We start from the raw sequence: 16,813 nt of genomic DNA, 5'->3' as shown, positions 1-16,813 counted from the left end.
TTTTTGGGACAGAGAGAGACAGAGCATGAACGGGGGAGGGGCAGAGAGAGAGGGAGACACAGAATCAGAAACAGGCTCCAGGCTCCGAGCCATCAGCCCAGAGCCCGACGTGGGGCTCGAACTCACGCACCGCGAGATCGTGACCTGGCTGAAGTCGGACGCTTAACCGACTGCGCCACCCAGGCGCCCCAAGCGTTCCAATTTTAGAACGTGGTATTGGTAAACCATTTCAAAGCATTTTCATAAATGCCTCCTTAACTAACCTATTTAAAATAGGGCTCTAAGCCTGTATGTTGTAATCCCCATTGTGTGGTGTTATTTTTATTCACTTAACACAACCTAAAATTACAGTATGTATCTCCTTATTTATTGGTTACCTTCACCTCTTGAATTAAAAGGTCTATGAGGAGAACCAGGATTCTGTCTCTTATTTATAGCTGTATCCCTAGTACCTGGGCAACTCAGTAATTATTTGTATAAAAAATAAGGAACAAACCACAAAATGCAAAGTAAAACATTAATATGATCCTATTTCAAAACTTTACACAGGGGGCACCTGGGCAGCTCAGTTGTTTGAGCATCCAAGTTGATTTCAGCTCAGGTCATGACCCCAACATCGTAGGATCAAGTCCCTCATTGGGCTAGGCACTGAGGATGGAGCCCGCTTAAGATTCTCTCTCCCTCCGCTCCCCTCCCCTACTCGCCCTCTCTCCCTCCCTCCCTATAAATTAAAAACAAAACAAAACAAAACCAACCTACATAGTGTGTATTTCTATCTAGACAACAGACAAAATTAACTAAGTGACATGCCCAGGACGAAAGAATTCGTTTCTGACACAGCCTGTATGAGAATCCAGTTATCTGATATAAAAGATTATGCCCTATCCACAAGGCATAAAAAAACAAAAACAGAAAAACAAAAAAGAATCAAGAAAGCACCAAGCCACATGGCCAGTCTATATGTTTTTCAGTTAAGCCTCAATTAATTCTAAACCTGAATCCCTTATTTTACCAACCTTTTCCCCCCTATATCCCACATAAGTAGTATGCAAACTGCAAAAATTAAGATTTCATCAAGACAGATCAAAAGAGAAGCCATTTACATCTTCCACGGATGCAAACTCTTAGCTATGAATACAAAAGTAATTAGGAGAGCATTATCCAATTACTTAAATATTCTCATACGTGGTGATTCTTAAGCTTGTCAATGTAGCTTCATTAGGAAAATCCAAAGGAGATCATAAGGTCCCTACTTTAAAACAGAAACCTTAATGATAATCCTTCTCTAGCAAAAAAGAAATAATAAATATAGATGCATGAGGCATACATTGTTTGTTCAGGGGAAAAGTTTATCAAGAGAAACCAAAGTGAACCTACTTGATAATTCCTTGCACTGTGATCTTATTCACACTCAGTCCTTTCAGATAATCCACAATAAGAATCTGTAAATCCTCTTTACTTTCCAATTCTTCTACATAAAGTTCTGTGAACCTGGAAGACAATTATTATTACAGAATTAAAATTTTGAGGAATACAACTATTTTGACAATAAAAAAATAGAAAACACAAGAAGTTATGTAAACTCATTTGAACTTTTTACAGTATAAACTATAAAAGCCTTTCATGTATGAGAAAGAACGAAATACGGCCCTTTGTAGCAACGTGGATGGAACTGGAGAGTGTGATGCTAAGTGAAATAAGCCATACAGAGAAAGACAGATACCATATGTTTTCACTCTTGTGTGGATCCTGAGAAACTTAACAGAAACCCATGGGGGAGGGGAAGGGGAAAAAAAAAAAAAAAAAAAAAAAGAGGTTAGAGTGGGAGAGAGCCAAAGCATAAGAGACTGTTAAAAACTGAGAACAAACTGAGTTGATGGGGGGTGGGAGGGAGGGGAGGGTGGGGGGTGGGTATTGAGGAGGGCACCTTTTGGGATGAGCACTGGGTGTTGTATGGAAACCAATTTGACAATATATTTCATATATTGAAAAAAAATTTTTTTTTAAATAATAAAAGCCTTTCATGTAGATACATATGGACCATAATGAAATGAAAGATAACTGTTGCCAAAAATTTATTTGCATGTAATGAAGTTTTTCATGTACAGTCCTTACAAGAGTTACAAAAGTAAGACATCTGTCCTCATTTTCAGAGGTGTTTTTGATTCTAACTACATGTAATAAAACATACACGCTGCAACAACAACAGAACAGTATCAACATCACCGTCAAAAATAAAATCATGGGGAAAAAATGATAAAATTGTAGGAGCAAAGGAAAATACATAATGAAGTTTATAACATTTTCCTAAGAAGGTTTTATTACTCATATAATGGAGGGAAGAATCTAATAAAATTTTAACACCATTTTAAAACGCGAAATTCAACAAAAGATCACCAACAAAATTAGATCATTCACCTTTTCCCAAATGCTACATATATAAGATACCAACAACTAAGTACCTTGTTGGTGTCAGTCAGTGCTTAATGATGAAAACTGAAACTTAAAAGGCTTTTTACAAATCACTGGTCTCGTCCAAAGGGATTCCATTCCTAAAATACACTTAAACATTTATCAGTATGTGAAATTTCTCTGGTAACTACAAAGATATTTGAAGGAGGAAAAAATTTTGTTTTCAACAATATCCATGATCCATTATGTGTCATACTAACAACCTAAAGGAAAAATTCTCTAGTGTTTTGGAGTCCTCTATATTCCTACCATCTGGAGAAAGTAGAGGAATATGACACATAAGGAAGGATTCCGCTTATCAGAGATCAAGAAATTTCAAGCATTTTTATGAGGTTTGGTTGTGTTAGTGTTACCAATCAATAAACAAAGAGAACTAACTAACTAACTAACTAACTAAATAAATAAATAAATAAATCCATCCGTCCATCCATCCATCCATCCATCCATCCATCCCCAGGAACCAGTCCATGTCTCCTCACCTGTTTCTTATTCCTGGTGGAAGATTCCTTTTGCCCACATCTGTTGCTGGGTTCATACAGGCAAATAAACGGAAGTCGGGATGACGAACCAGTGGTTCTGTTAAGAGAAAATTATAAATTCTCTACTGGTAACATCAAGTCATCAGCCTTAGTCCACAGAGGAAGACTATCTAACGCCCCAAAACTTAAGGCCAAGACACCCTGCCTCAGACTGTTACTGCTGGCTGCTTAAACCATCCTTGCTTTTTCTGAAACCCCACTGAACAGTTTCCAGGCCTATATACCCCTTAATCTTCTGCTGCCATTCCACCATCTTTTAAGGTATCATTGTTCATTATATGGAACAGCAGATATTTTGTCACTGAGTATGCACATCTATTACCTACTACCCAAGTAACTTGACAAATTATCTTATTCTTTGCATTCCCCATGCTACCTAACTTGGCAGAAAATTAGTACTATGGAATGAACACTGGGAGACCTATGTAACACACCTAACCAAAAGAATCTTACTCTAAAGAGGACACAAGGCCTGGTGCCAAATCAAACCCCAAAGGGATCAAGTGCTACCTGTATCTCCTCGATCTAGCAACACCAGTGAGCCAGAGGAGCCTTCGAGTAAACCACTGAGACATTCTAATGTTTCCGGAGCAGCCAGATTAATCTCATCCAATAAGATCCACTCTCCTTTCTTTACGGCTTGAGCTAGTGTACCCTAAAAAAAGATAAAGTAAAATGTTAAAAATCCATTTCAAATAAAGATACACTCACCAAGAGCAGTTATACAAGCAGGATTAGAAATAAGAGGCAAGGGCAAACCTCTTGTACTTGATGAGCTTTCACCCTAAAGGCCCAATGGCTGCCAGCTTGTTGTCAGAGCTAAGGCCAAAACAACCTTTTTTAAATGTCCAAAAGGGTCAAGGGAATATCTTTGAGCCTAACAGAGAGATCCAACAAAGTAAATCATCTCAGGAGATACATGGTAAGGTAACTGGTAACTTATAATGTATTCAGATGTTTACAGGTGCCCAAATGGTTATTGAAAGCACGCAAAATAAATACACGGTCAGTATACTGACGAGTATGCAAAGATGAAATAAATGACTAAATCAAGAAGGTACAGTGGTTGTTAACACATAGCCTTTCACATTTGTTGAAGAATATCAAAATAAATCTTTCTCATCTTTACTGAGTTATCTTTTCAAGTTCTACTTCCAAGAACACTGAAAGATAAATATTAAAATCTACTCAGGTGACAGAACATCAAAAATTGGATTGTTTTATTATTAAATGGCTTTGTACTTTTGCTTTCATGATGATCCTGACAGAATCTTCAATAAATTTAATTGAAAACAATAAAACAGAACAAATGTATTGAACTCTATTGTAATGCCAAAATAATAAATTAGGTATAAACCCTTTTTTTTTTCATTTATTTATTTTCTTTTCTTTTTTATCTTTTAAATTTTACATCCAAATTAGTTAGCATCTAGTGCAACAATGATTTCAGGAGTAGATTCCTTAGTGCCCCTTACCCATTTAGCCCATCTCGCCTCCCACAACCCCTCCAGTAACCCTCGGTTTGTTCTCCATATTTATGAGTCTCTTCTGTTTTGTACCCCTCCCTGTTTTTATATTATTTTTGTTTCCCTTCCCTTATGTTCATCTGTTTTGTCTCTTAAAGTCTTCATATGAGTGAAGTCATATGATTTTTGTCTTTCTCTGACTAATTTCACTTAGCATAACACCCTCCAGTTCTATCCACATAGCTGCAAATGGCCAAGATTTCATTCTTTTTGATGGCCGAGTAATACTCCATTTTGTGTGTGTGTGTGTGTGTGTGTGTGTGTGTGTGTGTGTGTGTATACATATATATATGTGTGTGTGTATACACACACACACACACACACACACACACACACACACACACACACCACCTTCTTTATCCATTCATCCACCGATGGACATTTGGGCTCTTTCCATACTTCGGCTATTGTTGATAGTGCTGCTATAAACACGGGGGTGCGTGTGTCCCTTCGAAACAGCACACCTGTATCCCTTGGATAAATGCCTAGTAGTGCAATTGCTGGGTCATAGGGTAGCTATAGTTTTCATTTTTTGAGGAACCTCCATACTGTTTTCCAGAGTGGCTGTACCAGCTTGCATTCCCAGGTATAAACCCTATTTTGAAAGCACTTGACATCCTAATGGGTGATTTTAGAAATAAATCCTACTAAGATTAAGCAATGACGACCAAATTTCCCATACTGATGCACATATGACTGAATGATCTTGTTCTCTCACCAGAACACCATCTCAAATAAGATTCCTACCTTTCTCAGGGCATAGTCAATTATGCCACAAAAGAATTTAATAAGCTTCCATCATGAAAATTTAATTAAGATGATCTTTCCCACAGGTCACAGGACAGAAAACAATAGAGCTATCCATTTACTAGAATAGAAAGTAAGGCCTAAAGAGAACACACTCAAATCTCCCGGCCACGGCCCCCGCCATGAAACAGACTTCACTAGTTATCCTCAACTGCAACTTTAAAAATAATGGTGCTGGGGCGCCTGGGTGGCTCAGTTGGTTGAGCGTCTGACTTCAGCTGAGATCATGATCTCGCAATTTGTGAGTTCGAGCCCTGCGTCAGGCTCTGTGCTGACAGCTCAGAGCCTGGAGACTAATTTGGATTCTGTGTCTCCTCTCTCTGCCCATCCCCCACTTGTGCTCTGTCTCTCTCTGTCTCTCAAACATAAATAAATAAATGTGAAAATTAAAAAAATTAAAAAAAAAATAATGGTGATTATCAAGACCTTACAATTTCCATAAAGGACATTTTTCAGAAATCCTCCCCACAAAATATTAGTATTTATTAAATTTTAAACAGCAAGCACTAAAAACATCAACAGTAATAGTAGCCTGCCTAAACTTGCATTTTGCATCAAATCAACATTCCCTTAACCTAGATAGCCAGCCAAAGCAAAATACCTCTACGAATGCAAACAAGAGGGCATTTTCAGTCATTTTCATCTGTTGCTGAGCATGGCTGAGTCTAAGACCAAATGCCTCCCATTTCTCTTTTAGGAGTAACCCTAGAAAAGAATAAAGACAAGAATTTAACACACATTTTGAGTTGTAATACATTTAACCTACACACACACAAAACTCATACAAAAATCAAACATCTTAGACATACTAAAAAATAAGTCCTAACACTTATATAATGCTATGTACCAGCAACTATACTAATCAGATCATTTATATATGCATGTGTATATTAGTTAATTTTTTTACCCTTCACAACTATCCTTTCAAGTAGGTACTCTTACTCCCATTTTAGGGATAAGAAAGCACATAGAAGACAACTAAGCTACCAAAACCCCTTTGGCTATAGAACTTAGCTTTTTGAAGAACTTATTTTCTAAGGAAATAAGATTGAGTGACCAGTAAGTGGTACTGGTACATCAACATCACCAACCATGTTTTTATGGAAATCTTGCCTAGAATCACAGGAACAGCAATACTTCAGAATTAGTCATCTTTGCCCCTAAGTCCCAGAAAGCTCCAATTTGTATTGCTTCATTCTTCCCCAAACTCCTCTCCTAATTCTATAACTGAACCCAAGTTTGTCTGCCTGACATGCAGCAAAGCCAAACAGAGAGCAAGGATGCATTTAAGAGGCAGCCAAATGAGGAGACTCAGGAAAGCAAGCCTCAAATACGCAAGCCTGAAGAGTCAGGGATATTTAAAGGCAAACGAAAACAGATGTGGGTAAAAAGTTGCATCTGTGGTTATTAGTCTGCAGCTGCACTTATCATTAGTTCCATTAACGCTTTGGTTACCAGTTTCAATCCCCATTGTCTTTTGATCATGCTTTATTCCTGAAGCAACTGGGATGATGACAGCTCTTGCTACTTCCTGCTGAAACAGGGTGCAGTTTCACGGTTTGAGGAATCAAACAACTTCGTGCTTTCTTGGTAATATTCCCTGGTACTTAGCTTAACCTGTACATTCTGCTTGAACAAACTAGTAGTGTCTTCTTTGGTTGTTTTGAAGCAACATCGGAAAGCTGACATCTTGAGCAACCAAACTACCAGGCACAGCTAAAGTCCTTATCTTCATCATGCAGCAAATAAACTTCATCAAGAATAAGGGGCTTTACAATTTGGGGAAGAACTGCATCTCCAATGCTCTTTCTTATCACTACATCCCATTTTTTTGCTATGGCTGACAACTGCATTATCACCAACGAATTCTTTCATAGCAGTGCTCTGAGGCTCTGATGTTAGGTGAATTTCTCACTGGTGTTGGAACCAGTCTCAAACACAATTGAATGAATTCTATTGAATCTCCTCATTCCTTTAAAAGCCAGCTGCCTGACTGAAGTCTTGGTGTTTCCTCAAAGTCAACTGGCATTACTTCATGGTAGGGGTTGGCCTGTGACACCAATGACACAGTAAGCAGGTGAATTCAGGAAATATTTAACTGTGGAGAAGAATATTCTTATAATGTAGCAGGTGGATCCTGGAGGGCTAACACAGCATCTCCCACTCTGACCAGGTGGGTTCAATCAGCTCCAGGGGCCACCATGTGGGTACACCCATCTGGTCTATTTTTCTGCATGTCCATATTCAGATCCTTATGCAGTAAAAAAGCAGGAAATCTGGCCACTGTCTTTTCCTCTATTAGAGACACAGCTGTTCTTACAGTGGCATTCCAAGCATGTGCAAAAACCTTCACCTGGTGTCTAGCCTTTATTGCTTATGGATTCAAACTGCTATAAAGTATTCAGCAAAATAGCAAAACCAGTAACCCGAAGTAATCACACTCATCTGTTAGTCCGTCTCCTGAAAAATACCTTAAGATCTGTTGGGGCTCACAAGAATAGTTAGCAAAATTTTGTTCCAAAGATGGTGGGTGAAATCTGTGCTCAAGGTGTGTCATCCAAGGTTTGGGTGATTCTGGCTCTTCTGTTTTTTGTCTTGTTTTCTCCAAGGTCAAAAGTCCCCTTCCCTTCCAACTAGCCCCATGGGCATGTACTAAGGAAAGGGCTTCAGCTTTGTTGATGGGTTACCACAGTATAGTCAAAGTCCTTGTATACCATTACAAATTAACATTCTTGGGGCGCCTGGGTAGCTCAGATGTTAAGTGTCCAACTTCGGCTCAGGTAATAATCTCATGGTTCATGAGTTCGAGCCCCGTGTTAGGCTCTGCATTCTCTATACGTTGCCCCCCCCCCCCAATAAATAAACATTAAAAAAAATTAACATTCTCCACTTTTGACAAGTTTTTGTTTTGTTAGAAAAACCTCACAATTCAATATTGTTTCTTCTTGGCCTGAGTTTAACTGTTCTGACCCTAGATATGGGGTCTACTCCAGGTGTTATAAACCAGTCTTAGTCTTAATAGGTTAGTTCTGTTCAACAGTTGTCTTAGCTCAGGAGGCAGTCCTGCAGGTGGGCTCTCAAAGCTAGGCCTGATAAGGCTGCTAGAAACACTATAAGCAAAGTATCAAGTTGGTATTCCTAAGGGGCTTTATGGGCTCCATAGAGTCAACCTAGATCCTTAAAGCTATGTGGTCACATTTGAGTCTATGCATTTTACACTCAAATAGGACATTCCAGTCAGAGCCTTGGTAATATAACCAATGTTTCCAGTGGTGTTCTGTTACAAATAGAACAGATTCTTAGAGAACTTATGCTAATAATAATAACTGCCATGAAAATATAAGAATATTCACTGAGAATTTTTGAATTCTGGAGGAATCAGGTAGGGGAAAAAAATGAATGTTTCGTATTTGTTTAAAAAGGAATACTGTATTAAATTTCTGCAGGTCACAGCTTAAGAGAAAAACTTTCCTTAAATCTGGAAGGGCGAACATTAAAGAGCCAGCAATGTTTCAAACAAAAGTCATAAAAAATGAAACCATTTTTCTTAATTCTTTCAGTCCCATGTTACTCTGCTTGAATCCAGTTTTTTCATTAGTTCCAGAAATTTATACCTAGTTCAGTTTTATGATCTTAAAGATATGAGAAAACTGTATTTGTCAAAAGTTCTTTCCTTGCATTGCATTAAAGGTGAAAGGTATTTGCAAGATCATCAGAGTAAAATAGTAACTATAAATGACAAAAGATTACAAAATGGCCACGGTTAAAGATATGATGGGACTTCATTATAATGCAGTTGACAAGGAAATTTGTCAGCATTTCAATAATTAGAATTACAAGTGATGACATAATAAAATCTTATAACCTCAGAAGGTTTATCATCACTTATTTGACAATGCTTCCCATGTGATTTGATATACCAAATAAGCCTAGTTGGTAAAAAAAAAAGACTTCATTTAGAAGCTGAATTTTGGGAAGTCTGTCAGAAATATGAGAAATTTTTAAAGCATATGCCACAACAGGATTACAAATCATTACAAAATTTAGTATTTAGTTATCTATTTAGCCAAGGCAGCAATAAGAGATTCTAAAGGCAAATACAGAAGGTTACAGATTTGTTAGCAACACTGAAGTCTTTTCTTAAATAATCAAGGATCTAACAGAGACAAAACATAGAAACTTTGTTTTTCTAAGCAGGTTACATTAATGATAAAGAAAAACCTTTGTTTATAATTTCTTATTAGGCCAATAACCGAAGGAAACTGTCATTTTAACAGAAAAACCTAATTCCAGTTTTATACCAGTATACTTCTTGTATTAAAACGTACTCTTCCAACAAGATGAATTCTTTAAAAATGTATGCAGTCCCTCCTTTTTTTCTCCCTGTCATCTCCAATGTTGATATATAGTTATTGGGACAAGGACATCTAGGGCACTGCACAGATCTGATCTCTTGTGGCACGTGCGGTGACGTGTTAACCAGAATCTCCATCAGAAATGAAGGGCTTTTGGGGCGCCTGGGGGGGCTCAGTTGGCTGACCATCCAGCTCAGGTCATGATCTTGAGATTGAGCCCCTTGATGGATTCTGTGCTGGGTATGGAGCCTGATTAAGATTCATATTCTCTTTCTTTCTCTCTTTCTCTCTCTCTCTCCCCTTCCTCCCTCCCTCCCCCACCCCATCTCTGCCCCCCTCCCCCTACTTGTGCTCACGCTCTTGCTCTGGCTCTCTCTCAAAAAAAAAAAAAAAAAAAAAAAAGAAAGAAATGAAAGGTTCTCAGTCCTCAACTCTCAGATGCCATCAGGGACTGCCTTGACTGAAGACAATTGCTTTGCCAAGGGCATGCCCTCTTCCCAGGTGGTCACATCCAATGACTATTATAGAAGTCCAGCCCCAATTTAGGATGGTTCTCAAGAAAATCCAACTTTTAGAACTCCTCAGAGAATCAGCTATGGCTTCTGTTGACAGTGTGTCACTGCTCAATTTCTGCTTAATCTTGCTCTCTTACCCCCTTCTGTTACCCAGGTGTAGACCACTCCCTAATAAACTTTACATACTAATATCCATAATCTTGGGGCTCCTGGGTGGCTCAGTAGGTTGAGCATCCAACTCTTGATTTTTTTCTGGTTCAGTTCATGATCCCAGGGACATGGGACCAAGCCCTGTGTCAGGCTCCATGCTAAGGGAGGAGCCTGCTTGGGATTTTCTCTCTCTCCCTCTGCCCCTCTCCCCTTCTCCCGTGTGCACGCTCTCTCTCTTTAAAAAAACAAAAACATGGGAATGCAAGCTGGTGCAACCACTCTGGAACACAGTATGGAGGTTCCTCAAAAAACTAAAAATAGAACTACCCTACGACCCAGCAATTGCACTGCTAGGCATTTATCCACAGGGTACAGGTGTGCTGTTTCGATGGGACACATGCACCCCCATGTTTATAGCAGCACTATCAACAATAGCCGAAGTATGGAAAGAGCCCAAATGTCCATCAGTGGATGAATGGATAAAGAAGATGTGGTATACATATACAATGGAGTATTACTCAGCAATCAAAAAGAATGAAATCTTGCCATTTGCAACTATGTGGATGGAACTGGAGGGTATTATGCTAAGTGAAATTAGAGAAAGACAAAAATCATATGACTTCAACTCATATGAAGACTCTAAGAGACAAAACAGATGAACATAAGGGAAGGGAAACAAAAATGGTATAAAAACAGGGAGGGGGACAAAACAGAAGAGACTCATAAACATGGAGAACAAACTGAGGGTTACTGGAGGGGTTGTGGGAGGCAGGATAGGCTAAATGGGTAAGGGGCACTAAGGAATCTACTCCTGAAATCATTGTTGCACTAGATGCTAACTAATTTGGATGTAAATTTTAAAAAATAAAAAATAAAATTAAAAAATAATAAAAAAACAAAAACAAAAAAACAACTAATATCATTAATCTTAGTGACTACCATGCACAAAAATTCCTTTCCAAAGATTCCCTTCTCACAAACCTTCTACAACTTTCCTTTTTACATTCATATTTTGACCTACATTTTTCCTCTTTACATACCCAGTCTCACTTTCCTTGCATATATGAATTGTTTCCCTTATCATTTCCAGTAATTCTAATTATATGTATTAGAATTCTTAACTCTTAAAAATCTTAAGTTTCTAGTAAAAACTAAGTAGTAACTAATTGTAAACTGTTTGTTGTGTTGGCATTTTTTATATTGGTAAACTTATGACTACACTGAAGAATTTTTAGAAATGTATGCCTTATTTCGGTGTACCATAAAACATGTTTACTAATAAACCCAAATATCTTTAGTTTCTCTGTAACAGGAAGCCAAAAGCAGATAAAACTATGTTTAGTAATTAATGTTTTCTTACCTGGAAATGATATAGATACTTAATTAATATACTTAACCCATCATTTAACTTTGTAAAACTTTATAGGTGACCAAAGATTTTGAAAACTACTTAAAAGTTTACCTATAAACTTTTTTTTTTAATGTTTATTCATTTTTGAGAGAGAGACAGAGGCAGACAGAGAGGGAGACACAGAATCTCTGGTAGGCTCCAGGCTCTGAGCTGTCAGCACAGAGCCCAACAGGGGGCTTGAACTCATAAATCGAGAGATCATGACTGGAGCTGAAGTCAGGTGCTTAACCAATTGAACCACCCAGGCTCCCCAACCTATAAACTTTTTTATCTTATTTATATCCGTTTCTTTTTTTCTTAATAGTTATGTTTAGATTGCCAATCTAAACTTTAGAAGAAAGTCATTCTCCCAAGAAACATATATTTAAAAAAATTTTTTTTGTATCAACTTATTTGACTTAAGTAAATCAAAGCAGAATAAAAGTAATGCTGTTAATTCTAAAGATACGTCTATTAAACAAACAACCTTAAACCAACAACCTTAAATTAGCTTTAATACCAAATATTTTTTCAGATCACGTAAATGTGAAAAACTTACATTAGTTTCTGAGTTTTAGAATGTCTAAAGCTTACAAGCACTTGTCTTTTTTTAAATTTTTTTTTTAATGTTTATTTATTTTTGAGAGAATGCAAGCAGGGGAGGGGCACAGAGAGAGGAAGACAGAGAATCCGAAGCAGGATCCAGGCTGTCAGCACAGAGCCCGACATGGGGTTCAAACTCACAAACTGTGAGATCATGACCTGAGCTGAAGTCAGAGGTTCAACCGACTGAGCCACCCAGGTGCCCCACAAGCACTTGCCTTTAAACCAACTTATATATAACTCCTTTACAAACTAATTTTAGCAATACTATCCAAAGGTGGAGAAAATTTCTCATATTTACAACATACATGAACACATAAATATACAAAAAAGATGCAAACAAAATCTTACAGAACAAATCCAACTGCAAATGGTATTATAACGTATGGATTCATTAATTGGTCATCATTACCTGGAGTCTAATGAATATTATGACCAGGCAGTGTCGCAAAAAAGATAATCTTTTTCCTTTCATGGGTTCATAACTAAGCACTGCTCAGTTTTAAAGTATATAACCCAAAAGGCTGCATTCAGGAATCAAACTGTCATTTCCCATTTTCCAATTACAATGCAGCTGATTTTATCCAAAGATCCCCAAAAAAGCAACAACAAACCAAATGAATGAAACCCAGAGTACCTCTGTGAGCAATGGTTCCTCCCTAAAAGTCAGGGCTTCACCAACTGAACCAAATGGCTTCCTAGTCAACCTTTTCTAATTAAGCAAGGGAAGGATGCTAAGAGAGCCAAACCAAATGGAAGGAAGAAATGACCTCACCAAGACACATCTGCCCAAACCAAAAACCATTCCCTGCCCATGAGAGCTAAATTAAACACTGAGGGCTGGCAGCACCCCGTCAGGGCAGGGAGTGTCATCCTTAGGAAAAAGAGCCTAGGCAGCTGCTTAGACTTTCCCCCAGATTGTTGTTGTCGGCTGGGGGCTCATGAACCACTGGCAAAAAGCTCCTGCCTGGCTCACCGAATTTGTAACTAAACTCCAGTTCATGTGCCCAATACACAGCAAAGCCATTTAAGATGTCGATTATGTAGCAAGGAAAGGGTTTACTTGAGAGGCAGCCAAGGGGAGCCTGGCTGGCAGTCATACAGCACACAACTCTTGATCTCAGGGTTGTAGGTTTGAGCCCCACTTTGGGTGTAGAGATTACTTAAAAATAAAATCTTAAAAACCAAACAAAAAAAAAGAGGCAGTGAGACAAGGAGACGGGAGAGCAAGCCTCAAATCTGTCTCCCAGAAGGAGAAGAGGCACGGATATTTAAAGGAAAACATTGCAGCCTGGTTTATTAGTCTGTAGCTGTGCTTATTAGTTCATTAACCCTATGGTCACTGGTTTCAATTCTGTTAATTAAGCCAAAGCCTCATGGCCTCCCACTAGCAGTATGGGTCCTGTTCTTACCAGTTTCACTTTCTTTTCCATCCTTGTTGACGGCCGACTTGTGTACATGCTGCATTAGTCTGAGGAGATCATGCCACCGTTTCTGCCTGTAACAGGTCTGAATGTGTCCTAAGAATGTAAAGTTTTGCTTCTTGGAAAATGTCTGGGCAAAGAGTTCTTCAAATGCCTCCCGTAAGGGCAGCCAAATAAGTTTATGGTCCACTGGTTTGTAACTGAAACAAAAGGTAAATATAATTCCCAAACTTCTGAAGCTACTAGAGATTAGAAATCATGTGTTAGAAAATAGGAATAGGTCCAAGATTTCATTTACTCAAAATCAGAAATAATATCAAAATACTTTAAAGATCTATGTTAAAGCTTTAGGGGTGCCTGGGTGGCTCAGTTAGTTGAGCATCCAAGTCTTGATTTTGGCTCAGGTCCTAATCCCAGGGTCATGGGACTGAGCCCCACGTGGGGCTCTGCACCAAGCGTAGAGGCTACTTGGGATTCTCTCTCCCTCTCCCTCTGCCCTTCTTCTCTGCTCAGACTCACTCTCTCTATATTAACATAACAATCTATGTTAAAGTTTTAAATTATAATCGATTTTCTTCATTCTAAATGTGTGAAGAGTCTACACTGAAGGTAAAAACAGTATTATGAAAATAATTCGAAATTCCTAGTTGGGCAGTGAAAGGCATGTCACTTATTTTACTAACATGTTTAAATAAACATCACGTAGAAGACTCAATGATAAACCAATTTTATCAAGATTGACCAAAAAGTTTTCAAAATATCTTAGAAGAAAATACAACATCTGAAACTGGTTAGCTTAAGAAAAGTGAACACAGTTCATGCCTTCTCAATTGATGGGGGAGAGAATTGCTCTCAAAGAGAAAAACTAGGGGAGAGAGGACAGCAACAAAACCTTAGATGTTGCAATGGTCTGTGGCCCTCCAAAGCTCAACATTTTATTTCTTAGTATTTAGATTCTCTCTTATTCTTTAGCACTTCTCTGTTGGGGAGCTAGGAAATTAGTTCATATTAATTGTAATATCTGGAGGTGACAGGTGATAATAAACAGTTGAGAACCACTGCTGTAGCTAGAAGTTGCTCAAGCAGCAACTAATTGTTCCTGGAAAACCTCAGGTATACAATTTTCTATACCCTAAGATACTAAATACTATAATTCAAATACAATGACATAACTTTTATTTCCACAAAAAATAATTTGAGAACTAAAACAAAAACAAGTATGTTTCGCAACAATCAAGCACAATTAGAAAACTCATGGACACTATTTACTCATTGGACTGTGAGAGAGAAACCATGAGATAAGCAAAACCAATGCCCAGATACTGAGCATCCATCAAAGAGTCTGATTCCAGAGAGAAAAAGTATGAGAACTTCAAACTCATGTACACTTACCAGTAAGCACTAACACATTAGTAAAGACATTTATTTAATTCCATTTATTCAACAAAAATTTACTGAGTACCTGTTAGGTGTTAGGCACTGAGTAAACAAGACCCACAAGGTCCTCCCCCACCTACAATCTAACAAAAGAACAGAAAAAGACATCTACTATAAAATATCAAGTAGTAGTTAAGTGCTATGATTATAGATAAATGAGACTGGGTGGAGAAGGCACTGGTAATTTAAATGATAGTCAGAAAGGCTTTGTTAAAGATGAGTTTCAAGGCAACCCAAATCAAGCAAGGAAAGGAGTTAAGCCAAACATCTGTGGACCACAAGGGATGCCACACAGAGAACAGCAAGCAACCAGGTGCAACACAGGAAAGTGTGTGGCTGGAGCTCAACAGCAGAGCCGAAGGGAGGAAATTATGTCAGAGAAGTACCAGTGCTAGATTATGAAGGGTGTTATAGACCCAGAAAAGCCTTTGGAGTATACTCTAAATGGCCTGAGAAGTCAGTGTAAGGATTTGAGACAGAGAGTAATGCAATCTGATTATACCTTAAAAGGACTGTTAACTACTAAATGGAGGAGACTGTAGGGAAGTTAAGAGTAGAAGCAAACATGAGAGACCTATACACTGGACCAAAACAAAAGATGATGAACACTAGGAATAGTGAGAAATTAAACAAAACACACATGTTATTTAAATAAAGTTGCTAGTCTTAAAGATGATAGTACGAATGGAATCCAAAGCTAACTGAGGCAGCTGCCTGGGTTCAGTACAGACTGCCTGGGTTCAAACAGGAACCAGCCACTACCTTGTACTAGGTACTTAATCCCTATGTGTCTCAGTTCTCTGTTGTGTAAAATGGGGTAAGAATCTGTGCCTCATGGTTGTTAAAAAGGCCACGTGAGTTAACACAGATAAAGGACTCCAAACAGAGCCTGGAACATGAGTGCATATAAGAATTAACTTAAAGTGGAGCATAGTGGCTGAAACAGTTAAGTCAATATATTTCAAGTGATGAAAAAAATGAGACAACATATATACACTTCAGAAAAGAAAAAAATGAATTGTAACACAAATACTCAATGGGAACCAGCATGACACCTGGGAGAACATACACTGAGACTACATGTAAGAATTCATTTGAAAATGGGCAAAACATGGGCTTCAAGCTATATTACAAAGCTGTAATCATCAAGACAGTATGGTACTGGCACAAAAACAGACGCTCAGATCAATGGAAAAGAATAGAGAACCCAGAAATGGACCCACAAATGTATGGCCAACTAATCTTTGACAAAGCAGGAAAGAATATCCAATGAAATAAAGACAGTCTCTTCAGCAAGTTGTGCTGGGAAAACTGCACAGCGACATGCAGAAGAATCAACCTGGACCACCCTCTTACACCATATACAAAAATAAACTCAAAATGGATGAAAGACCTCAATGTAAGACAGGAAACCATCAAAATCCTCCAGGAGAGAGCAGACAAAAACCTCTCTGACCTTGGCTGCAGCAACTTCTTACTCAACATGTCTCCGGAGGCAAGGGAAACAAATGCAAAAATGAACTATTGGGACCTTATCAAAATAAAAAGCTTCTGCACAGAGGAGGAAACAATCAGCAAAACTAAAAGGCAACTGA

The 16,813-nt window shown here is 38.2% G+C and overlaps 1 protein-coding gene across 1 annotated transcript in view; it reads right to left on the bottom strand.

Annotated features, from left to right (window-relative positions):
- The window catches only part of MDN1 (midasin AAA ATPase 1), a 174,068-nt gene that overhangs the window by 113,900 nt on the left and 43,355 nt on the right, over window positions 1–16,813 (bottom strand). The window contains exons 16-20 of the mRNA XM_019442848.2: window positions 13,770–13,981; window positions 5,946–6,049; window positions 3,522–3,666; window positions 2,952–3,048; window positions 1,378–1,491 (exon numbers count right to left, since the gene is read on the bottom strand). Of these exons, the coding sequence (XP_019298393.2) occupies window positions 1,378–1,491; window positions 2,952–3,048; window positions 3,522–3,666; window positions 5,946–6,049; window positions 13,770–13,981 (672 nt within the window). The remainder of the gene's footprint in view (window positions 1–1,377; window positions 1,492–2,951; window positions 3,049–3,521; window positions 3,667–5,945; window positions 6,050–13,769; window positions 13,982–16,813) is intronic.

The sequence above is a fragment of the Panthera pardus genome, unplaced genomic scaffold (genome assembly GCF_024362965.1).
Source record: "Panthera pardus isolate Hobbes unplaced genomic scaffold, ASM2436296v1 HiC_scaffold_17, whole genome shotgun sequence".
Taxonomy (NCBI): domain Eukaryota; kingdom Metazoa; phylum Chordata; class Mammalia; order Carnivora; family Felidae; genus Panthera; species Panthera pardus.
This window is presented reverse-complemented; position numbering and strand designations above follow the sequence as displayed.